Source organism: Argiope bruennichi, chromosome 1, assembly GCF_947563725.1.
Source record: "Argiope bruennichi chromosome 1, qqArgBrue1.1, whole genome shotgun sequence".
NCBI lineage: Eukaryota > Metazoa > Arthropoda > Arachnida > Araneae > Araneidae > Argiope > Argiope bruennichi.
Window position 1 is genome coordinate 136,791,524 of NC_079151.1, and position 25,356 is coordinate 136,816,879.

Here is a 25,356-nt window from a genome sequence, read left to right on the forward strand (position 1 = left end):
AAAATTTATATCAAATGAGAGTTGCAAGTATTATAATTTCCTAAAAATAATGCTTAATATCTTTTTTTAAAAAGCAATGATTAGTTTTAATTTTATCAAGCAAATCACATAGTTAAAAACTAATATTCATAAAAAAAAGTTTTCAGTTAAAGGCAAAATATTACATAAAATTCCATTACGCTTCAATAAACTAAAATTATTAAGTTTTTACCATATTTACTTGGTTTGCTTAATGCCCATTCTTCCAAAAACACTTTAATAGCATATCCTTTAACATATATATCATTCATTGAGTCATAAGCCGACGTCTTGACTTAGGGGTAGCGCGCCTTCCCCTGATCTGGACATCCCGGTTCGAGTCCTGGCTCGGGCATGGCTGGACTTCCCCCTGTATTTTATCTGTGAGGATGTGAAAGAGCCCTCTTGTGAAAAGGGACTGTGCAAGCGAGTGTCATCTTCAGGCGGCATTCCTACGACCTGTCCGCCTGTAGAAGAGGCACGCATTCCCCTCTTGACCCTCTCTTGCGGTTTTCTGGGGTGCTTTGATATTTGTCCAGCTTACCGACAAATTGAGAAATCGCAAGAGAGAGCCAAAGGGGAAACGCGTGCCTCTTCTACAGGTGGACAGGTCGTCATGTAAGTTAGAAGTCAAGACTTCTACCCTCGGGTGCTTAGGAGCCTTTACCCTCAGAAGCTACTGCATTACTTTTCCGTGGTAACGCGGACACGGCATCATCATCATCATTGAGCCATTAATTTCCTCGGATGAGCCATTTACAAAAAAATCTGAATTTTGGAATCTAAAAAGATTTTCATAAAGTAAAGAAGAATTTCATAAGTTTGCCGTATTTAAAAAATATTTATATTTTTATTTCTTTTACTGTGCTGAATTTAAATATCGAATTAGATAAAGGAAATAAAACATTTATATAATATTTACTTGGCTATAATAAAAACATTGTTCTATGAATAAAGAAGTTAGATTAAAAGATATGTGATAAAATATTGATTTATTTTAGTACTTAAACAACACTTTTTCTTATATCCAGTTTAGAGAAAGTATTCTGATCGTTAAAAAAAATTGAATTCAAGATTTTTACGAATCTCTACATTTTAAACCTTTTTGAGTTCGAAGAACACATTTTTTAAAAATTTACGCTTGTGTTTTTTTGTCAAAGATAATTGAAACAATGTTTAATCTAGACGAATTAAATTTATCATACGTCTTTACTTCTAATTTATAGATTTCTATCAAATTTTGTACAAAATGCTTGTGGAAGAAGTCTGTCTGTTCGATTGTTCGAATATAAGTTAACACGATAACATTAAAACGGAGAGAGCTAGATGAATATAACTCAGTGTACATATTTTTACATCTACAGTGTTTCACCTATCAGATTTTTAGCCGAATCCACTGAGGGCTTGACCTTCTGGCGGTCTGTATTCTCAGAAACATCTAAATGTGATAACTCTATGTAATGACTTAAATTTATGAAATTTGATATGTGATTTTGTGACAACAAAATGTAATTCTGAGTGACATTTTTGTTTCAATCATTTGTGAAAAACACGCTAAAACGGTAATTCGATTTTCGGATACTATTAATCGCATGCCATGATTAATCGTAATTTAATATACGACGATGCCTAATATCTTAATTCTTAGTTGTATAATTTTTAGCTTATAATGAAAAGTCTAAGTTCAGTTGACTTTATGATTAGTCAGTAGATATAATCATTATGTCTCTTCACCTGGCCAATTCAAGAGACATAATGATTTCAACGTTCATTGTGTTGTTGCTTATGGCTCTTGTCATAGACAAGCCCGCCGACTAAATAAGTGATTTTATAAGCCGAGTTTTTAGCTTCTCTTGTTTCATTAGTGCCATCTAGGGCCAAGAATAAGATACTCATGCTTCACAGCCCTTTTCACAAGGCGCACTTCATTCATACATTTAATTCACTCACCCACAAATCGTAATTTAAACTTGAATCAGAGAACGATCACCTCTGATGCAGTACCCCTTGTGATATTGTCTCGACTTGGATGACTTTCTAGCTACGATAGCTATGCCGTCCACCATGTACACGGTCAACGTTCATAGCCGGTTAAAGCATCGTCTGGATTGGTATCATTTCCTTTTGAGGTTTATTGTCAAACAATCATCCAGGATGTTACCAATAGTGATCCCTCGCCCATATTGTTGACATAATTGCTCGTTTTTGGTAGCTGAGTTTATACAAGAATAATTACTTAAAAAACTGATTTTAAATATCTATATTGTTACGGAAATTCTGGGATTTTTTGCAGTTTTTTTGCTCGATGAAATAAACAGTCCTTTAGTGACAAACGACGACTTTTATTGAACACAAAGACACTAATACAAAGACGGCAAATATGCAGCCGAGATGAACACAGACTACACACAGCAAGCACACCACAACAAATAGTAGCCCAGAAGTAGTAATTGGTAGTAATAACAACCACAGTACACAAAGCGACCAGGCAGAATTCAGCAAGAGGGACTTTACGTAGCTTCACTCTACAGTCTCTCCAAACGTCTGCAGTTCTTGACTGTCTCCTCGCTTTAGCTGTATCCAACTCCCGACTCGCTATTACACGACTGGCTACTTTACACACGACTCGATGCTGTTTCCACAATAAACTCCCGGACTCGACACACAACTCAATTCAGCAAATGCTTGAGCTCCACACAGTGCTTACGCTTCATCGGACTGTCTCAACTATTCGCTGTTGACCCGTTCCACGATTAAGACTCGTTTACACGATTGACTGCAGCTTGAGAGTGCCTGCCTTTTATAGTTCAGGAGTCAGGTAGAGAAGGTTCTGGAACAATCAAGCACATCTCTGTTCCTATTGACTCAATAGTTAAATTCTGGATGTTTCCAGTACTATCTATTTTGTCACCAAGCTCTGGGACCATTGACGCGGCACCCGATCAGCATCCAACAGAGCCGATCGCAAAATGGTCTTTCTAGTGATTGAACTAACCGTGCTAGGAAGCAACATTACAGATTTGTAACAATATATAGAATTAAATTTCATTTTAATATGTAGAGTTAAGTCTCCCTGACTTATTTAAACTTGATCCTTGGTGCTTCTAGAACAATAATTTGTAATATTTTCCTTATAAAATCCAGAATTTAATGAATAACACATGCGAAGCATAAATGCGATGCCCTGTGTATCAAGTGTATTCGCTATACCACCACACCCACATGGTAGTAAAAATGTTTTCTAAAAACACCGAAATTTTAAAATATATTATTTTGTTGTTCTTATGAAATAAGCATAGAACATCATGTGACTGACTATTCAAAACAGGTTTCAGCTAGTTCAAATAAATGCAAGATCTTCGCTTAGACCATGATAACAGACATTCAAAAATCTCTTGTCAGAGCAAGTCTTTGCATTATGATCGCTTACCAATTCATAGATCCTCCCCCTCCCATTATGTCAAATTACGTGTCGAAAATCATTTTCCATTCTTACTTCTATGAGTTTATGCGTCTGATCTCATTTAAAGTGAACTTTTCAAAGAGGTACATGACTTTCCTTAAGAGGCAACTATTGTCAAGTTCTAAAAAAGTACAATGACGAAGATATAGAGAAAATTACAAAAGGATACTTGTAATATACAACTGCAGCTTTATATAGGGGAAGACAAGAATGCATAGCTGCCCAGGTTAATTATATTGGAGGAAACTCCAAATTAACTGGTTATTCTGAATTCATTCGAAATGAATTAATTTCCATTAGTGTAATGATTAAGATAATACATGATGATTGATTTAATTCATTTTTCGTTTTTTAGGTTAGAAAGACCTTCCGGCACAATACTGAGTGCAGTGCTCTTCAAATACGGTACGGTGGCTGCAAAGGCATGCTTGTGCTTGATCCAACATTAAGAGGAGCAGATATTGTTTTTAGGGAAAGCATGCGAAAGTTCGATTGTCGAGGCCAGGATCACACGAAATTGGAAATAGTTAAGAAAAGTGGTCCAAGTATGTGTGCGGGTTTTAATTCATTTCATTTCTTTTAAGTGTTGATTGCAAAGCATATAATATTCTTCTGAAACTTGCACCTCCCGTGTTGAAATTTTATATGGATGTCTCATTATATTATATTCCTTTTTCTTTATCAGTTCCTCTACGGTTAAATAGACCTCTGGTTGCCATACTTCATGATTTAGGAGTGAACCCCAGAGTGTTCCTGCGATTGCAACAAATCATGCTTCAGAACCTCATTGACATGCTCTTGGATGAAGGAAAAGCTGCGAATTACTTGAACATTCGCACTCCTTTTTCGATTTTCAAATTTAAGGAACTTACTGCTTCCGGAATCTGTTTGACACAGGAACCATTTTTTAGAACTCTCTTGTTGTCTCTGCACAGATATTATATAGGTTTGTGATGCTTAATACTACTTTTAGATAAAAATAGATTTGTAATAATAGATTTGAAATTTTTAATTACAGTAATAGGTTCATAAATGTTTAATGCTGTATTGCTTTTATTAATTGTTTTATTAATTCATTTATATTATAAAGAATGCTCAAATGAAAATAGAAATAGGTTTTTAGCGAATATGTCCGAATTCGAGTATCAAATGCATTTAAAGTGATATGCCCCTTGATAGAAACAGAAACGGTCAAATCATGTAACTTGTCGCTCCTTTGGATCCTCTAAACAGGCCAGAGTGAAATAATTCTATCTTCGTTTTATGAGCATTTATAGTCTAATCAGGGAGCCTAATTGGGGCCCGGGGCAAAAACTTTTTGGGGGGTCCTCTTCTGTTTAACTACTTTATTAATGAAGAACCGCGCATATAATTTGTCTATTGTGTTTTTCGTTAATTAATTCAAAATGCTATTTAAACTTAGATCACTCTTACTCGTAACTCAAAGTACCACATTTAACCATTGAATTTAAAATACAATCTTACAAAATGCTATGGTAAGATTTATATTAGAATGCTTTCTACAACTATCTATAAGAGAAACTCCTAAATCTCATAAACTAAATAATAAAATAAACTTTCTTTTCGATTTGGGGACCCCCTCTGATGTGGGGGCCCGAGGCAACTGCCCCGTATGCCCCTGCCTTAGTCAGGTTCTGAATCTAATGATGAATATTATGGGATCGAATACATATATATGTAGTAATTTCATTCATAAGTTAAATTGAAACGGAAAGAATTACTTTAATTTCTAAGTTTCAAAGATTTTCTACTTACTTTTGAGATATAATAACGGTAACTTTAAATATCTTTCATCTGCTGCCGAACAGTTCCTTGATTTCGTCACTTCCATAAATGGAAAGTCCCCTTTCTGAACTATTAGCGCGCCGAAAACTTGCTTTTTCTTTTCCTTTTTTTTTTCGGGGGTGGGGGTGGGTGGGCGGTTTTTATTTTATTTTTTTTATCATGTGAGAACATTTGTCGTTTTGTTTTTTTTGTTGAAGCCTCAAAATACACTAACAAATAATAAAGGACAAGGTCTTAAGAAGCACAAAGAAGAAATTATGAATCAAAGCGAAACAACGAGGTGTGGTATCGAAAGTTAAATATATATAAGTTATAGTAAAAACCCAAAATCAGTTAAAACTCGAATTAACTAGGTAAGACGTGTTTTAACTGACAGCACTAGGAAGAACCCGTTTTATTCGTGTTTTGACTGATTTTGTGAAATATTGCCAAAATTATTTTCATGCATTCCCGAGTTGGGACGTCGCATATCCCTAAAGTTTAGTTTAGTTATATTAACGTCCCATTTTAAAGCAATACTAGGGATATTTTGGGACGAATCTCGTAATTTTGAACTGCGGTCAGATAATGAGAATGACACCTGCGCTGGCACCCCCTCTTCAAACTTCCACACCAAACCAGCGGGCACTAATCGTTAGATATGACAGTCAGTGCCTTATTTAAAATCCCCTTTATTGGAAAACTGAATTTAGTGATATATGCTTAGTCCTTTATATAAACTGTTAATGTCGTATCCTTTACCGCTTTTTTAAGTAGGATTATTTCACATATTTAGAAGAATCGTTCCTGTTTCACCAACTGATACATCACTAACCATATTTATCACAAACAGATTTCTCCTAATTTACGTAACCATATATCAGGAAATGACGAACGTTTTACAAAGTGTATTAATGACACGAAAAATTACACCTTTTATTTGGGTAAGCCGTATATGAAATTTAATATTGTCATTGTTATATTTCTATGAGGTATCTTCTCAAATTATGGCCTAGTAGCAAATTTTAGTATTAAAAGTAAACAAACAGTTTTAGTTAGGAAACGAAGTTTTAAACGATGTAAAGGCTTACATTTATCTTGATTCATTCAGCAAATATTGTTGAGAAAAGATTACAAAATTGAAATTTTTTTTAGTCTGCCTGTCCTATTAATAATATTTATTTAAGTAGTTTTGTCAACTGGCATATTAAAAAGAAACTGCGATTAAATTGATCAAGTTATGAATCTTTGAATTTTTCTATTTTAAGATAATATTAATTTATTTCAAAGGCTGCCGCAGGGTACTTCGGTTTTTTTTTTTTTGAAGGTGATTTCTATTGGTCCAAAAAATGGCATTTGTTTAATAAATGTATGCGAATATTATTACTTAGTTTTTAAATATTTAAAATACGTTCATATTAGACCTGTAATTTGCAAATAAAATTATATGTGATAGAATTATTTTTCTATTGATTGTCTCCAAAAAGCTGTAAAAACGTTAGTTAGACACTTTTGCGAATCAATCATTTAGGATTATGAAATTTTTTATACATATGTATTAAAAATATAAATACGTCAATTTCCTTAAAGAAATCATTTTAAAACTAAATACATTATTTTTAAAAAATTTAAAAGATATATAATTTTTCAAAATTTTAAAATATTTCAGGCGAGATAATTTTTAATTTTTTTTTTTGTTATATTTTTCTAACTACCCAATGTAAATTTATTTAGAACAAAACTGTATATGATTTTGTAATCCCAACTGAATGCTTTTTTTTAAACATTTACTGAATTTTCATTCGAATTTTAAGTTTTCTGAACTGAAATTGACTTTTAAGTTTGTAAAAAACTTGAAGCATATAATGCATATCCTGTTTTTTTTTTAATATTTTACTAAAAACTTCATTGTCAATTTAATTTAATTTCCTCAAAAATTAAGACACCTGGAACATTTCAAAAATGTTTTAATCTAGTTAGAATATTATTTTGGGAAAAGTCATTAATTATTTTTTTTTCTTTAGGAATTCAAATATTCCTTGGCGCAGTATAGTCAAAAGCATATCTCTTGCGCTAGTAAAATACAAATAAATATTCATTCTCTTGAATAATACATTTCATAATATTTTAGAAAATAAAAGTACGACACGCTTCTAATGAAAATAAATTTTCAGACTTAATCAAAACCAAGGCCAACATTGATGTTGATCCTGACTATGGAAGAAACATGTTTGGCGTACTGGATGAAACGGGAATATTGCAATATGGCCAGGTTTTTGTGCAGTATTCTACTGATGTTACTGTAGGCAGAACAACTCCTGAAGACACCAAGATTCTGAAAGGTAAGTAGTTCAGATTTCAATCATAAGATGTAGAAAATTTTATCAGTATCAATATTAGAAAAATATTCAGTCCTGTTATTATTGAAATTTTATTGAAAGAATTAAAAATTTGTATTAATTTCGAAAAAAATATTAACATCCTTTGATAGTAAGATTGTATTTATGAATTCTGTATAAAAGTGATATTGATATTGTTACAAACCTGTAATGCTCCGTTCCAACACGGTTTGTTACCGGAAAGACCTATTTACAATCATCTGTATTGGATGCTGCTCGGGTGGCGAACCAGTAATCCCAGAGCTCGGCGACCGTTTGGCGTCTTGGCGATGAATTTGGCGATTTTGGCGACAAAATAGATATTACTGGAAACTTCGAGAATTTTAGTGATCCAACCAATAGGAATTGAGATAAGCTTGATTGGTCGAATAACCTTCTCGGCCCGCCTTCTGCTAACTATAAAATCCCGGTAGTCTCAAGCTGTAATGAATCGTAGTTGGAGTTGTAGACAAGTAGCGAGTCTTCGAGAGAATAGCGAAGCAATAGTAGAGTGCCAACGTTGTGTGGAGCCCAATCTATTGCTGAACTGAGCTGTGTGCCGAGTCCTGTTGTCTATTGTGGAAGTAGCATCAAGTTGTGTGTGGAGTAGCCATTCGTGTGGTAGTGAGTCGGCAGTTGGAGACAGTGGAGAATTTCAGCCGTTTCGAGAGACCGTAGTTCAAAGCGCCGAAGATTCCCTCTCCTATTGATTCTGTCTGGCCGCTTTGCGTGCTATGGTCATTGTTACTACCGAATTGTAGGCTACTGTCTTTTCTAGTGTGCTGCTGTGTGTTCGTCTCGGCTGTACATATCTGCCGTCTTTGTATAAGTGCCTTCGTGTCTAATAATCATTTTGTCGTTTTCTACTGAGGCCTGCTGACTGTTTCACACCATATACCCACTACAAACGAACTTGGTGAATTTACGGATTTAGTGGTAGTGGAATCCGTAACAATATTTAGATTTGTTAAGATTTATTAGACTTGCATTTGAAAATAAAATTTATCCGTGCTCATTTTTACTTTCTGGCATACGTAGTATAGAGAAAGACGCATTCCTACATTTTAGACTTCTCCGATTTCGAAAACCACATTTTTGGGCAATGTCCATTTGTCTTTCTGTGAAAAAGAATATTTAAAAACGCTTTGAGCTACACGGTTGGAATTTGATATACAGTCATAACATGTAATATGCAGATTTCTATGAAATTTTCTGCAAAATCTGTCCATATGAAATTCATCTATCCGGCTGTTTGAATGTAAGTTAACACGATAATTGCAAAATGAAAAGAACTAGATATATAAAATTCGGTGCCCAGAGTTAATATCTGTAGGGTGGACAACAACCAACTTTTCAGCCAAATCCAACAACAGCTTGACTGTCTGTCGATCTGTATTTTCAGAAACATGTAAACGCGGTAATTCAAAAACGCAGTGATTTAATATATCAAATTTGGTATGGGAATTTGTGACTACAAGTGCAGTTAGTGTCAAATTTTGGTTTCAGTCGGTTGAGAAAAACGTGTATAAAATACAAATTCAAATTTTTGATACTATTTACGTATGCAGGGATTATTTGCTAAATAATTCTCCAAGGATCACACGATGGATTATATAAAAATGTTAAATTCACGCCGAAAATTAATATTTCGTCACTGTTTTAGCCAGTATCATGTTAGGCGTTCTGGAAAGGCAAGTTTATTAGAGTAAGCGAGAAAGTTTTGGTGAGACCATTTCCTCTAGTTATATTCTGTTGTAACTTATGGCATTTTACAAGCCCGCTGACAATTAGTTATCTGTCGGCTATTTAAGCCGAGTGAGTGTCTCTTGTTTTTTCAGTATAGCCAACAGTACGATTTAGCTTCTTCATGCGTCACATTCTCTTGTACAACTCCTATTTACAGGGGGACACATTCACACATCTCAAATATAGAAGAGCATCCATGCCCGAACCGGGACGCCCATATCACTGAGAAGACGCGTTACCTCTATGCCAAGACGCCAACGGTTACGTTCGTTCTGTGTGCGAGATATGCAAAGAAAAAGTATTATAATCGTTTAAAAATACATACTCGATATTTTGATGAATCTTTATGTTTTAGACTTCCTCGAATTAGAAAAATACATTTTAGTAATTATATGTGTCTGTAAGCATTTTAACTTAAAAATATTTTGAGGTATGCAACTGAAATTTGGTAGGGGGTATTTGTTACTTTTTTATCAAATTTTAAGCGAAATTCATATGCAGAAATTTTGATATACTTAAGTAAACATGCTAATTACATAACCTAAAGAACTAGACGCATAGAATTCGATACGCATCTCAAATGTACATCTGTCTCAAAATTTAAATCCAGTCCATCAGTCATATCCATTCGCGTGAATATAAACGCTATAACTGAAATACGTAATGATTTAACTAAAATTCTTGTTTTGTGTCGAATTTTTGTTTCAACGATCGACAAATTAGCATAATCACTACGTAGTACAAAACGCTGGATTGCGCAACTTTAAAAAAATAATTTTTAGCAATTTTTGTTAATTTCAGTCTTTGCTGAAGGTCTATTACTTTTGCAGGAATGGGACAGAATATCTTTATTAAAGAGAATGCGTTAAAGTTTTTTTTAAGTCCTTCCATTGGCCTGTAAATCTTATACATTTTTTTTTTAAATCAAGAAATTTCCAACTTCCAAAAGTTATTGAATTAGTGAATAGTATTCAAAGTAACAAATTATAAAACTTTGCTCTGTGGTAATGCCGAGTTAATTTGTTACTGTTGTGTTTGCTTAGAGATCGGTGATTCAAAATTTACCACATCGGCTTCCTGAACAAACAGTCTTGGTCAGAAATTTATTCCAATGAAAATTCATTTTCTTCGTGGGCCAAATATACTTTAAATTTATCATCAAGAGCTAAACGTCCTTTTTCTGATGTGTCACTGAAATCTGGAGAGGGTCAACTTAAGTGTCCTTGTCATCTGACCACAGTGGACTAGATGCACTTTAAATTTATCATCGAGAATCGAACGTATCACCGAAATCTGAAGAGGGCCAACTTAAATATCCTTGTCATCTAATCACAGTACAATATTACGAGGTCTGTTCACAAATAGTTTTGTATTGCTTAAAAGTGGGACTTCAATATTGACACACATCTGCTATACCGTATTTCTGCCATTGTATTCTTATAGCTGGAAAAAGAGGTTTACAAAGGTTTTTCAGTAATCCCCAGCCTTTGAAAAGGCCATTTGCGACAGAAAAGAAAGTTCTGATTACTGCAAGAATTATCGTCTCTAACTCTATTAAAAACCGAGATCTAGATATTCTTCTAGAGAATTCTATGCGACATCATAAAGAATCGAAGAACTGTATAAGACGTGGCATTCACACGAAGAATCACTCTCTGTCTCTTAGAAATTGAATTTATAGAGCGTGTTAGAAGCTATAGTCGCCAAGCGCTATTAATCTGTTAACCGAGTAATAAATTATATTCAATTCGTTTTGCCTTGAAATATTTCCTCATTCCCAGTTAACAGGTTAATGGAAAGTTTGCATTCTGTTACGACGTTGCTGTCTATAAGTGATGTTAATTAAGCACACTGTGGCTGAGTTTTGGCTGCATTAGTGCTTCGTATCTTCTGAAATATTCGCAGAATAAGGAATCGTCTCTGTTTTTCATCATCGAAGTTGTTGGACTTTTGGATACCTGCCTTACGATTTTCTCAATAGTGTAAATAAATTAGATATTTGTAAGAGAGGAAAAGTTTATCTGTAGTTTTATCAGTTATTTTCCTTCGTATTATTTACCGTTTAATAATTTAAATTAATGTTTGTTTGGAAGAATGGAAAAGTTTATCTGTAGTTTTATCAGCTATTTTTCTTTGTATTATTTATCCTTTTAATAATTTAAACTAATGTTTACTTATGTAAGCTGAAATGTTTATGTAGTATTATCAGTTATCTCTCATCGTTTTTTTATCCTTTTAATAATTTAAGCAAATGCTTATTTTTGTAAGCTGAAAAGTTTATGCAGTTTTATCAGTTATCTTTCTTCGTTTTTTTATCCTTTTAATAATTTAAGCAAATGTTTATTTTTGTAAGCTGAAAAGTTTATGTTGTATTATCAGTTTTCTTTCTTTGTATTATTTGTCCTTCTAATAACTGAGAGGGAAGCAGTTTATCTGTAGCTTTGTCAGTTATTTTTCTTTGTATTATTTATCCTTTAGGCACAGTCATGGTGACGAAGTTCCCTTGTGTCCATCCGGGTGACGTCCGCAAATTTACTGCTGTTGATGTCCCACAGTTGCACCATATCATCGATTGTATTGTTTTCCCACAGAATGGTCCTAGACCACATCCGGATGAAATGGCTGGTGAGAAGCCGTTGAAGTATTAAAGGAAATAACTATAAAATACAGTACACTCCCGAGTATCTGGCCTAATATAGTCCGGATGATAAAAAACCGGTAGTCCGGATGATAAAAAAGTCGTATAGGCCGGAGTTCTATGAACTTATTTCCCAACACTCACTGTTAAAATAAGTATTTTTTTCACTTCTTATTGAATACTAAGCCCTCTCTTTATCTCAAAGCCAGGTAGAATGTGAATACGGCCGCTTCCCTATAAATCATGGAAGCATTTTCTGATATCGTTTCGAGTTTAAATATTAGGCTCTGTACTATAGTGTATATTTGTTTATATACTACATTGTACGTTTCAAAAGTTTTTTTGTGGAGGATAAGTAGTTAAAGTATATAAATTATTCACATTTTAACATAAAATATTCACTGAGATACTTAGTTTTTAATACTTAAAAAAGCATTAAGCACACCCCAAGAATAATTTATGCACTGTGCAATTATAATCGGTAAAAGCGGCAACAATGAGGTCCGTTACACACTGATGAAACAATGAACAACGAGCAGAACGCTACTGATTTCGTGTCACAACTTGTATTTTGCACATGACTCCTTTGAAGATCATAGCAGACACCCCCTTACAATGCCTTGGAAATATTGCCAATGCAACCCCTTGAATTCTTCATTTAATTACTATAAAAGAAAATTAGGCTGAATAATGCGAAAGTTGATTACTCGAGAGTGTACTGTAATAACTACATATCATACAATTGTATATGAAACATGGGGATTTTCACGAGCTCTTTAGAATGTTAAAAATCGACATGGTGGGGCCAATAACTTTGCTATTATTCGCTATTCTAAAATGAAATCAAACATGAGAAATTTTACTGCTCCGATTCGATACGATTTCCAAGCAGAACCCTAGAAACTTTGAATTAGGAAACATTTAGTCATCTTCTGTCAGTTTTATTGTGTAGAGAAAAATATACTTTTTTTATTTTTACTTTCACGCAAACTGGTATAGAGAAAGTATTGTAATCGTCTAAAAATTCTAACTCGAGATTTTGACGAATCTCCACGTTTTAGATCTCCCACAGTTCGAAAAACACAGTTTTGGAAAATGTCTGTCTGTCTGTGATAAATATAACTCAAAAACACCTTTTTGTACCAGAATTTGTAGATTTCCATCAAATTTTGAGCAAAATTCCGTTCAGAGGATCAGGGCCGCCGCGTAGGGGTGGCCAAATTGTTCACTGCACAAAGGGCGCCTGGGCCACGGGGGCTCCAAAATTTATAGTACTTATAGTTTTTTTATTTAATGTTACTTAAATAAAAGTTGTTAATTATACGCTAGCAATTTTGCATGTTTTGTATTTTCTAAGCAATAAAATGAGATTTAATTTTTATTTTTATTTTAATTTAATTTTACTTTTATTTTCATTCCTGCGGGTTGTTTTCGTTTGTGTAAAATAAAATTTGATTGCCGATACGAACAATAAAAACACGTTCCGTGTAGAGTTAGTGCTACCACACGGAACGTGTTAAAAATATAAGAATTTGTAACATGTAACAACAGGAATTGGGAATGTTTTGTATCGGCATATATTTATTCTTTATGTGCTGTGAAGCTGTTGCGGCTGAACGTCGTTGTTTAGTTTGCTTTTTTTTTTCGTAATGATGGTGGCGGCACCACCGTGTGAGCGTGCCCGTGAATTAACAGGGAATACCCTTATCTTTGCGATGTTTTACCAAAGAGGATATGCCACCTATTGATATTTTAAATGAAAACAATCTTACCGATACATTTCCAAATATTGGAATAGCTTTACGGATTCCTTTAACCCTTTCAGCTTCGGTGGCTACTAGAGAACAAAGTTTTTCAAAACTTAAAATTATAAAAAAAACTACATGCGATCTACCATGGCGCAGAAGAGCTTACCGGACTTGTCAATTATATCCATAGAGAGCGAAATTTTGGATAAATTAAATATAAAGGAATTGATACGAGCGTTTGTAGCTGCTAAAGCTAGGAGAATCCATATTTAAATATATTTTCTAATTCTTATATTTTACTTTAAAAAATGTTTTACCCTTGTCTTGTTTTTAAAATTTATGAAATAATAAAAAACAATAAGATAATTTAAGTAATAATAAAAAACAATAAACAATAAGACAAACGTGTTTTAATATTATAATTTTAAAGCTTTTCAATTCGAAAGTCAAATTTTGAATACTATAAAAGAGTATTTCACATATAGTTTGCAGCACTTTATAAGAGTGCAACAGAATCCCATAAAGGGGCGCCAAATTTCAATTTGAACAAGGGCGCTTAATACCCACGCGGCAGTCCTGCAGAGGATGTTTGTCTGTCCTGCTCTTCGAATATCAGTCCACGTTTCAGATCTCCCCGAGTTCGAAATACACATTTTTGATATCTGTCTGAACACGGCAATACAAAAATGCTTCTGATCCAACACGGGTGATATTTGGTATACACACACCAAATTCGTAGATTTCTATCAATTTTTGGGCGAAACTGACTGAGAGGAAATCTCTCAGTCCGAATACAAGTTTAAAAGAGATGGATAAAATTTAACACGTATATTTAACATCTGAAGGATCAATACTTTTCAAATTTTCGTCTAAATTCAAAACTAAAACTTGACCATCTGTGGATCTGTACTTTCAGAAACATTTTAGTGCGATAGCTAAATGATAATGCTGGAGGAATAGCAGTGACTAGAATATCAAAATGGCTGTGCGATACTGTGATTACGAGTATAGTTTAGTGTCCAATTTAAGTTTCAATTACTTGGAAAGAACACTTCTAAAACACAAATTTGATTTTTGGATAGTATTCACCGCTTGCCAAGGATTAATCACTAATATTTCGCATTTTAAACGGATCCCTATGGAAAAAAATGGTTTCGCTTAACGAATATTTCACATTTTAAACAGATTCCTATGTATAAAACATGGTTTCGCTTAACGAATATTTCGCATTTTAAACGGATCCCTATGTAAAAAAATGGTTTCGCTTAACAAATATTTCGTGTTTTAAACAGATCCTTATGTAAAAAAATGGTTTCGCTTAACGAATATTTCACATTTTAAACAGATTCCTATGTATAAAACATGGTTTCGCTTAACAAATATTTTGCATTTTAAACGGATTCCTATGTAAAAAAAAATGGTTTCGCTTAACGAATATTTCGCATTTTATACGGATCCCTACGTAAAAAAAGGGTTTCGCTTAACAAATATTTCGTATTTTAAACAGATCCCTATGTAAAAAAATGGTTTAGCTTAACGAATATTTCGCATTTTAAACGGATCCCTATGGAAAAAAAATGGTTTCGCTTAACGGATATTTCGCATTTTATGCGGATTCTTATGTTAAATAGGGTTTCGCTTAACGAATATTTCGCATTTTAAACGGATTCCTATGTAAAAAAATGATTTCGCTTAACGAATATTTTGCATTTTACACGGATTCCTAAGTTAAATATGGTTTCGCTTAATGAATATTTCGCATTACGATGAAGATTCGGGAACAAATTATGCTCGTTAGGCGAGGTTCCAGTGTACTTTCAGGCTTCAATGACACTATATCAAACTGATACAAAGAATCAGGTGCTAGTACTTGTTACAAACTGAGAATATCAGGTTACTCAATATCATTTTTGAAACCGATTGATAATCTCCACAATTGGTTCAATCCAATCTCTTTTCAGGTTCTGATTTAGATGGCGATGAATATTGTGTCGTTTGGATGCCTGAATTGATCTTTGCTAAAGAAAACGATGTGCCCGCCAATTACCCAAAACCTGATTCTCAAAACTTCCAAAACGTGAGCCTAATTTGGTGACTTCTTGAAATCTGTTCTTCTTCAATGCTGTAATTGTGTTTACTTCTTTTAAGATCTCTACTAATAATAAATGTGTGTGTGTGTGTGTGTGTGTGTGTGTGTGTGTGTGTGTGTGTGTGTGTGTGTGTGTTTACTCTTAAGGTCTCTACTAATAATAAAGATGAATGTATGTGTGTGAGTGTGCGCCTGTGCGTGTTGACTCTCTCCTGGCCAAATTGTTGACCTGAAACTATCAGACCTGGTCAATACTCGTATATAATTTCGAAGGTGAGAATGTGCAATTCTAAGCTAGTTTTGAAATTTTAATTGATTAAAAAGTAAGCAAAATGTTCAAGTTTTTCGCGTTAACTTTCGAAAATATAGTAAAACTTAATTTTTTACATCATTTCGAAATTCACAAAAGTATTTTTTCAATTATACTAACTTTTCTGCAGTATAATTTTATTTCTATTTTTTAATTAATTTAAAAACGCATTTTAAGCGCATTTTGCAAAATATATTTTATTATTCAACAGACACTTAAATCATTTTCATTGTTGCTTTGAAATTTTCAATTTCTCTTTCCATTAAAATTTTAAGATACGGAGTATGTGATGAATTTTATTTTTCTGTGATGAATTTTTCCAATATAAATCATTCTTTTAATATTTTTTTTTGCATTTAAATTACAGTTACTTTAGAATTAAATAATGGTTACAAATGGTAAAAGAATCTCCCCTTTTTTTAAAACTCTATGTACTCCGCGCATTCATAAATCAGAATAAATATATAATAATGTGAACATTTCACAAAGTTGGTGAAAAATATGAACCTCATATTCATTTTTGGATTTAAGCCCTCCCCCCGCTAGCACGCTTTTGCGCATGCGTCAATTGCGTTTATTTAGACAAAATAGGGCTGAAAAGAAAAATGAAAGGGGAAGTTTATGTTTAACAATAGGGAGAACTCAGATTATCACAGGATTAGAAGTTATAAAAATCTCTCATTTTTTGCATACCACCTCCTACCGAAGTAAAATTGTCGAAAAGTGCAGTCTCGCAATCCTGAAACGGACAGTAACCTACTGATTAAGTTAAAATTGTGTTAAAATGTGAAACTAGAATCACCAGTTTATCAAGATCTCGCATTGAGAGCTAAAGCTGCGAAATCTCTAAATCCCCGTATGAAGTTTGGGGTTAGAAGAAATGTGTGCGAATGAAATTTTCGCAGAGAGATATCGGCCAAAAAATTTCAAATTTTACTCAATAATAATTCTGCAGTGTCTAATTTCATTGAGTTTTATTATTATTACTTTATACTTGTATCAGTAACAAAGTGATTTTTTTTTCTTGCAAAATCAATATTTATAATTTCTGTGTTGTAGGTTTCCGATTTCCTGTCCTATTCTAGAACGGAAGAAATAGCCGATTTCATTGTTGATTACATAAAGAATGATACTATTTCATCCATCGCCACTGCACACTTGGCTCAATCTGATCAGTTGAACATACACCATCCACTTTGTCTCGGAATAGCAAGGAAACATGCTGTAGCCGTGGATTTTCCGAAAACGGGAGTTTCCGAAAGACTTACTTGGCGAGAAAATCCGCGGAAGTATCCGGATTTCATGGAAAGATTTTGGAAAACAAGGTACAAGTCAAAGAAGTCACTTGGAAAAATGTACAGAGTTAGCCGGGATTTTGAAACAGATAATCAAGCTACTATTTTGCAATACCATAACGTTGAGGTGGGTGCTTCATTTATATAGAGATGTTTTTTCAATATTTAAATGAGTAAATACAAAATGATTTGTTCCATTATTATACGTGTTTATAACTTGATTTTTGTTAGATATAATATAATGTAATTTTGTAATTTTTTTCACAGTTTTATCTTTCTTGCAAAAATATTTATTTTAATATTTTCAATGTTTTATTTATCAGTTAATGTATTAATGTTATTAAATTTTGACTTTGTGCCACTGGTGCCATCTAGTAAAGAGAGTGAGAAATGTATTTGTTAATTCCCGTATTTATAACAATGAATTATGAGATATATTGAAGAGTGATAAGTAAAATATATTGAAAATATAAACTTGTTTTTAATTAATATATTTAGAGGTAGAAAGCGGAAAGAAAATGAAGGAAAATTTTAATCAAAACTCTAGGTTTAAAATAAAAGCATGAAGCTCTGATAACAATTCTGTGAGGAAATTAAGTGATAGTAAATATCATAAAGAAAATCCCTGAGCATCAATTAAAAATTAAAAATATTTTGCAAATATAAAATGATTTCTATTTACTTAAAGCTTTTCTATCTGTTTCTCGCTCTTTTACGTTGTTTTCATCTGAATACTTTTGTTTAAAAAATTATTTTTTGCATTTAATGTAGGGTGTCTCATAAGTTTCTTTCCTATTTCTAATAAGAAATGAATACACAATATTTACTGTTTAAGAATTATTTATTTTGTTATATAAGAACCCTTTTACTCGATTACCTTCTTCCATCTCTCAGGAAGCCTCATTATGCCTTCTTTCCAAAATCGGTGTGTTTTGGACGAGAAATAATCCTCGAAGTGCACTTTTATTGCTTCTGATGTTTTAAAGATCATATCTCGAAGAGAATCTAAAAGAAGTAATAATAAGATGGGACGAGATCTGGAGAGTGTGCAGATGCAGTAAAACATTCCGATTAAACAGTAAGAGCTTCTCTCTTACGACTAATCCAATCTGTGGTCTTGCATTGTCATGATGAAAAACAACGCCTCATTGGTTCATTAATTCGGTTTATTTATTCTGGCCGTTTTTTGCTATGGCATCTTGCAATTGATTCAATTGATGACAGTATTTCGTAGAATTTATTGCTCCACCTTGACGAAGGAGCTCGTAGAAAATGACGCCTTTCCAATCCTATCAAATGGACAAAAGGGATTAGTAGTCCCTTCTTGGGATGTATTAGAGTTTTGGTATGACTGAAACCGATGACATAGACTACTAATGGATAAACCTGCTCGTTTGCACAAGCCACATGAGGCCATTCATATTGCAATAAGAAAGAAACTTTTGAGTCTCCCTAATATCATTTAGGAATTTAATTCTTCATCAGGTCCGCGGGTTCTCCTAAGTGGTTTTTATTATTATTACTAGCCGCTTTTGGCGACCAGTCGGTTTGCCAATCTTAATGTTCATTAAAATTTCAATTATTAAATATTTTATGTAACTCCTATTTTAATAGCTTCTTCATTAAAATATTTTAAAACTTCAAATTTTGAAAGTCATATAATTCACTCATAATATTATAAAGGCCTTCAGCCATAACGTAATATGCATCTCTCTAATTTTCTGTTAGCTTCCGTAGAATTTATGCTTTAAATTAAAGTGGAAATGATTAATTTGCAATTAATATATTATTTTTTACTGAAACAGAGCATTTTTTATATGATTACTGAAAACAGAGTCACTGAACATTTAAGATTCATCATGAGCAGATTGATTAATTAACAATGTTTAATTTTAAATGCATCAAACACTAAGAAAATAAACAGAAGCGTTTTAAATAATCGGTCGAAAAAAGGTTTTAAAAAACGATGTACTTAAAACCATAAATATATACAAAAAATATATAACGACATAAATACAATTTAATTACAAAAGCACACAACTAACTTAAAAATAATTTAAGTCAAGTCCGTATCCGTTTAAAATAGTTGTGAACAATCAGAACACAATGTGCCTGCGTGAATTTTCAACGCCAGGTCGAAATTTTCGGTTGAAAAATGTTAAGCCTAACCTCATTAGCGGGGAGGGGGGGGATTGAAGTCCTACTCATTTGGCGGTGGGGAAATAAAGATTTGTTTGGTGGGAAAGTTAGTTTTTAATTAATAATTAAAATACTAATTAAAAATTCAAAAAAATGGAACTCGGGTGCACATTTCCGACATCCAAGGTATACATGTACTAAATTTGGCATCTGTAGGTCAAACGGTCTGGCCTGTAGAGCGCCAACACACACAACACACATACATTGAGCTTTATTATAAGTATAGATATATAGTGGCTCAAACAATTGTGAGTACACCTTACTTTTACTTAATAAATCCGATTTCCAATATAAATAACACATTACTGAGAAATGTAAACATGTTTTTATTTTTACATATAACAAATGGTTTAATTTAGAGTAAAAATAAAGAAAAATGAACGAAAAACTTCTAAATCGAAATGTTTCAGAAGTATTTTAATAAACATATGCAGAATTTTATCTCAAAAAATTAAGAATACATCAATAAAATTTTTGCAATATCTCGCATAGAAACAAAGTGTCACTATTAAGTTGCATGTCTTATGGCTCTTATAATGGCATTATTTTGAGGTACTACAAAGAGCCTAAAGTTTGAAAAAAATGACAAATTTTAAAAAGGGCTTTTAAAGAATTTGTTTAGATTTTAATTTGGTAATAGTGGGAAAAGTTACCTTTTAGGTTCAAAAAGAATTTTTTTTTTTTTTTTTTTTTTTTTTTTTAATTTGGTTGCTATACTACCAAATCTTAAGATGCCGCAAAGAGCTTAAAGTTTGAAAAATGATAAAATATTATACAATAAATAAAAACATTTGACAAAAAAAAATGGTCATTATATTATTATAAGACTAAAAAATTACTTTTGTAATTATATCAGTTTTATCTTCGTGCAATATTTTTCCTTAATTTTAATAATATTTTATAATTCTATTTCATATTGAATCTAAACGCTGTTGATAATATTATAATGGAATTCAAATCAAAACATTCACTGGCGTATTTTAACTTCAAATATGATTTTTACTTCTGAGTTCATTTCGTAATATTAAAAGCACTTTTTTTTGCAGTAAATTGATATAATTGAATTCATTCTTCCAGTTATAACACATAACAGGATGAAATTATTTTCTTAAAGAAACAAAAATGCTTTCCATGTTAATCATTTAACAGAGTAGAAAGTCAATAATTTCAGCGAAACAAGCTGGTTACTACTACTTTGCAGCAACTACTATCTACTAGCATTAGTTTTGAAGCAATAAATTTGTTATATGATTAATAATGAAAGAGCATGGATAGCCTAGATGGTAGAGCGTTCGATTAATTCGCATCCATTAGCTTGTGAGTTGGAACCCTACCGGCCGAAGACTGTCCGTGTATATGGTGGCTTGTGCACGTATAAATCTGTCGTAGCTACAAAGTCACCTAATCAAGACAATACCACTGGGGGTACTAGATCAGAGGTGATCGTTCTCTGATTCAGGTCCAAATTACGTTCTGTGGAGGAGTGAATGAAATGTATGAATGAAGTCCACCCCGTGAAAAGGGCTGTGACGCATGAGTAGCTAAGATGACAATAGATGGCGCTACTGAAATAAGAGACGCTCTCCCGGTTTAAAATCGGTGACTTTGTTCAGCGGGCTTGTCTATGACACGTGCCATAAGAAACAACAACACTAATAATGAAATATTTGTTTTATGTTTTTCAGCTGGATCCTTCTCTTGTTGTTGATGGATGGCAGAAGTTCGAACAATCCGCTCTGGCTGCCCGAAACGAATACAACAACACCTTAAGAACGATTCTACAAACTTACGGAGTTAGTCACGAAACCGAAGCATTCGGTGGTTCATTTATCAAACTTCACGCGAGATTTCGCGAGAGAAGGGATCGAGCTGAAATTGTCGACGTCATTCACAAGTGGCTGATTGAATTGGTCGAGAGAACGCGGAAACGGTTTTTTGAAGGCGCACCTGCTTCAGCACTTACTAACGACATCGTCTCGGACATCAAAAAGAAAGCATCTGCATGGTACGTTGTTACTTATCGGGAAAGCGATCCTGAGTTTTTGAGTTTCCCCTGGGTTGTCGCCGACATTTTAAAAAACATTAGCATTCTGAAACCTAAAATAACTGATGAAACAGCATCTGTTGCACCGTTTGTGCTTAAACTGGAGGAACTAATCCTTGAAAATGCTCATTATGGAATGTTGCCTAGGCTACATTCCGACGTTGAGTTTTTACTGAGAAATATGTATTTCTCCTGCAATAGATCAATTGTTGAAAGAGCTATCAGTGTTTTGAGCAAATGGGCTGAGGAAGAACGACTCATTTCCACTGTACATGCCAAGGGAAGATTTTTATATTACAAAACGTTTCTCAAGTTGATTTTGTACATTGCTGAATCTGAAGGGTATGCATCTAAAAGTCCTGGTTTACCGCTGAAAAGGCACGCCTCGTCTGCTGAATTATGCATAGCATTCTTCAAATACTGTATGAAACTTAGATTTCTTAGTAAAGCAGAGATGAAAAATATTTTACCTTTTGATGTCTATAACGATCGATGGTTAGCTAAGATCGCTTTAATTGCGTTTCATAGTATAGCCGTCACTGGCGTTTTTCCAACTCTCTGTAACCGTGAGTTCATGAATGATGCTCCTGAGTTGGTGGATATGAAAGTCGTGTCGATCGACAGTTCAGTGTTTGGCGCCTCTCCGATTGAAGAAAGCAAGTTAAGAAATGCTGAGTCGGTTCTTCAGAAGTTTTCAGAGGTTGAGCAGGTGACGATGAGAGAGAATTGTCAAAGAAAGAAGGTTATAGTTGACGCATATGGGACAGTACCGGCTATTAGAAGACTCAGAAGTGTTTTAAGAAAAGAAACAACAATTTTAGAAGACTTTTTTGAAACAGGAGAGTTGCCGCAGAATTTTGAATTTTGATTCAAGTAATCATATCACTGTGGGCTGAATTTTTAAAAAATGCCTCTTTTTCAACGCCAAAGTTTTATTTTTTCGAACAATTTTTAAAAGATAGTGTCAGTTTACACATACAGTGATATTTATTCTTCATTTCTAAATAAGGGCTGTAAAATAGGTGCTTCTTAAAGAAACAGTCGTATACCCACACACAAACTGCAAGACATCTATTAGGTGCTTGCATGTATTTTGATCATTTTTTTTTTCACTTTAAAAAGGCATTTATTGAGAAAAATTGGTACAATATATATCAATCAAAATATTTTCCATCATTGTCTACAACATTTTCCCATTTTCTTCCAATAAGTCTTGCAATTGATTGTCTTCGATTTTTTTTTTCCCAGGCTGTTTTTTTTTCTCCGTTTTTGGCATCGAAATCACCACTCTTAAATCGTTGAAACCAAAACCGAACATTGGGATATGATGGAGCATCATCATCATAAGTTTCTAAAAGTGTCCGATGGACTTCGGTTGCAGATTTCTTCAAATCAAACATAAAAAGCAATTAATGTCAATCTGGAGCATTACTTGACTGAAGTCTTTATACACCGAATCTCAATAATACTAAATGGAAAACTTTCAAAATGATAACAATAAAGTAATAGAAAATTGGTAAAACCCAAAACCATTGTCGTTTATATAGATACTTCCCATATTTACCAATAGATGTCGCTGATAAAAATACATGCAAACACCTTATAGGAGTGTTTTTGCTATGAAGTTTCATTTACATAAAAGAACAAAGTTACTTATGCAATAATCATCATCCAACAGTTCATATCTTCTAGGATCAATAATATTACTGACATGTAATTTCTCTTTATGGAAAAATCCCAAAAGTCGACGATCCGTTGCTAGGAACTGCAAAGGCAGCTAAAGCAATTATTTCACTAGTAAAATTATTACAGAAGTTTGTCAAGGCAAATATAAACTATTGTTACTTTAATAAAATTGTGGCGAGGAGATGTATTGCCATTTGCAAATTTTTCATGTGATAAAAAATAGTTATTTTCAATAGCTATGAAGTCAAAGATAGATTTTTAATTTTGTCATTAAAATTGTTACGAATAAATGTTAAACTGTTTGCAAAGTATTATTTGAATTTAAAATCTGTCATGAAATTTAATTTCTTAAAAAAATTATTAGAATAGTCTTCTACTTTTCTTTAATACTTGTTTGCTTTTGTTGCTGCATTTTTATTCGATGGGAAAAGCAGTTTATAACAATTTATGGAGCAAACGATGAAATTTCTCATATTTGGAAGTGAATGATTTATTTGTATAAAGCTCTTAATTTTATACATTAATTTTTTTTAATGATATAATTTATTAAAATTGTGTATTGGCTATATGCATGATTGTCGTATTGTGTGTAAACTCTTCCACAATTAATGATCCATCATTTTAATTATTTCTATCAGTTCCTAGAATATTTTTAATTATTTCAATTTTTATTTTACTAATTGATCATGTTTATTATTATTATGTTCAATATAAATTGTACTCCTAGTTTTCTTCTTAAAAAATCTTATCACTCTACTTCTAGAAGGTGCAAAGTTTAAATATTTATTTTTCATTACTTCATAGAAAATGTTAGATAAATAAATGTGTGGATCATTTCAAATACTCTCATTAATTCTAAGAATTATGTGCTCTTTGAAATTATTACATTTAATTCCCAGTGTACAGTAATACAGTTTAACAAAATTATGACTTTGATTCAACAAATGCAGATATTGGAATATTTCTGCAATCTGTTGAATAACTTTTTTTTTAAATTTTACTAAAGAATATATTAACTAATTCTTAAATATAATGTAATGATTATTTTATTTACATTTAATAAATGTATCAATAATTTATACATAGTTGTTAAATGTATTTCAAAAATGTTTTCAAACTAAAATGGGACTTTATACCGCACACTTTCAGCTTTCTTCAATGTGTTGGGAAACTGGTCTACCGTGTAAAGCAAATGTATTGTGTATTTTATTATCTTTCTTGCAAAAACTGATTTATAAAATACAATTTATATGCTTTTCATCATTCTTTAACTAGGCTTTGATTAATTACATTTTATTATCTACATTATAAACAGCTTATAAATAGTTTCATATGTGATTTATATGCAATTGAACGTTAGCATATTGGTTGCCACGTGAATCGCCCGTGATTCACACACTTATTTTTCTATTTAGATTATCCCTTCTCTGTAAAAATTAAGGGAACAAAGAAAGGATTATATAATTAGATTAACGGTCTGAATCATATGCTTGAAACCTGGCAGTTAACATCTTATGGTGTAAATTAAGATGTATATATTCATATGTCATAAAGTGCTTAGAGAATGTTTCATAAAATGTGATTCAAATACTCACAATCAATAATTTCCCTGTAATTAGGTGTATTCACTTATTCATATCAAAATGTTTTATAAACAGTTTTATCAGATGCAATTGATATGTAGTTTGTCATTTGATTTCGTTTTTTTTAATGAAATGTTTTATATACAGTTTTATAAGATACAATTTATATGTATTTTGTCATTTTAATTTACTTTTTTATCAAATGTTTAATAAATAGTTTTATAAGATACAATTTATGAGCAGTTTGTCATTTTAATTCGCTTTTTTTATCAAATGTTTTATAAACAATTTTATATGATACAGTTTATATGTAGTTTGTCATTTTAATTCACTTTTTTATCAAATGTTTTATAAACAATTTTATATGATACAGT

The 25,356-nt window shown here is 32.5% G+C and overlaps 1 protein-coding gene across 2 annotated transcripts in view; it reads left to right on the forward strand.

The window, feature by feature from the left end:
- Nucleotides 1–24,076, forward strand: part of LOC129969117 (uncharacterized) — a 33,872-nt gene extending 9,796 nt beyond the window's left edge. For both annotated transcript variants that reach the window (XM_056083536.1, XM_056083544.1), the window contains 7 exons: nt 3,837–4,026; nt 4,167–4,427; nt 7,441–7,608; nt 11,869–12,015; nt 15,738–15,853; nt 17,235–17,597; nt 21,355–24,076. In XM_056083536.1, coding sequence (XP_055939511.1) covers nt 3,837–4,026; nt 4,167–4,427; nt 7,441–7,608; nt 11,869–12,015; nt 15,738–15,853; nt 17,235–17,597; nt 21,355–22,581 — 2,472 coding nt within the window. In that variant the 3' untranslated portion in view covers nt 22,582–24,076. The remainder of the gene's footprint in view (nt 1–3,836; nt 4,027–4,166; nt 4,428–7,440; nt 7,609–11,868; nt 12,016–15,737; nt 15,854–17,234; nt 17,598–21,354) is intronic.
- The last annotated feature ends 1,280 nt before the right edge of the window (nt 24,077–25,356 follow it).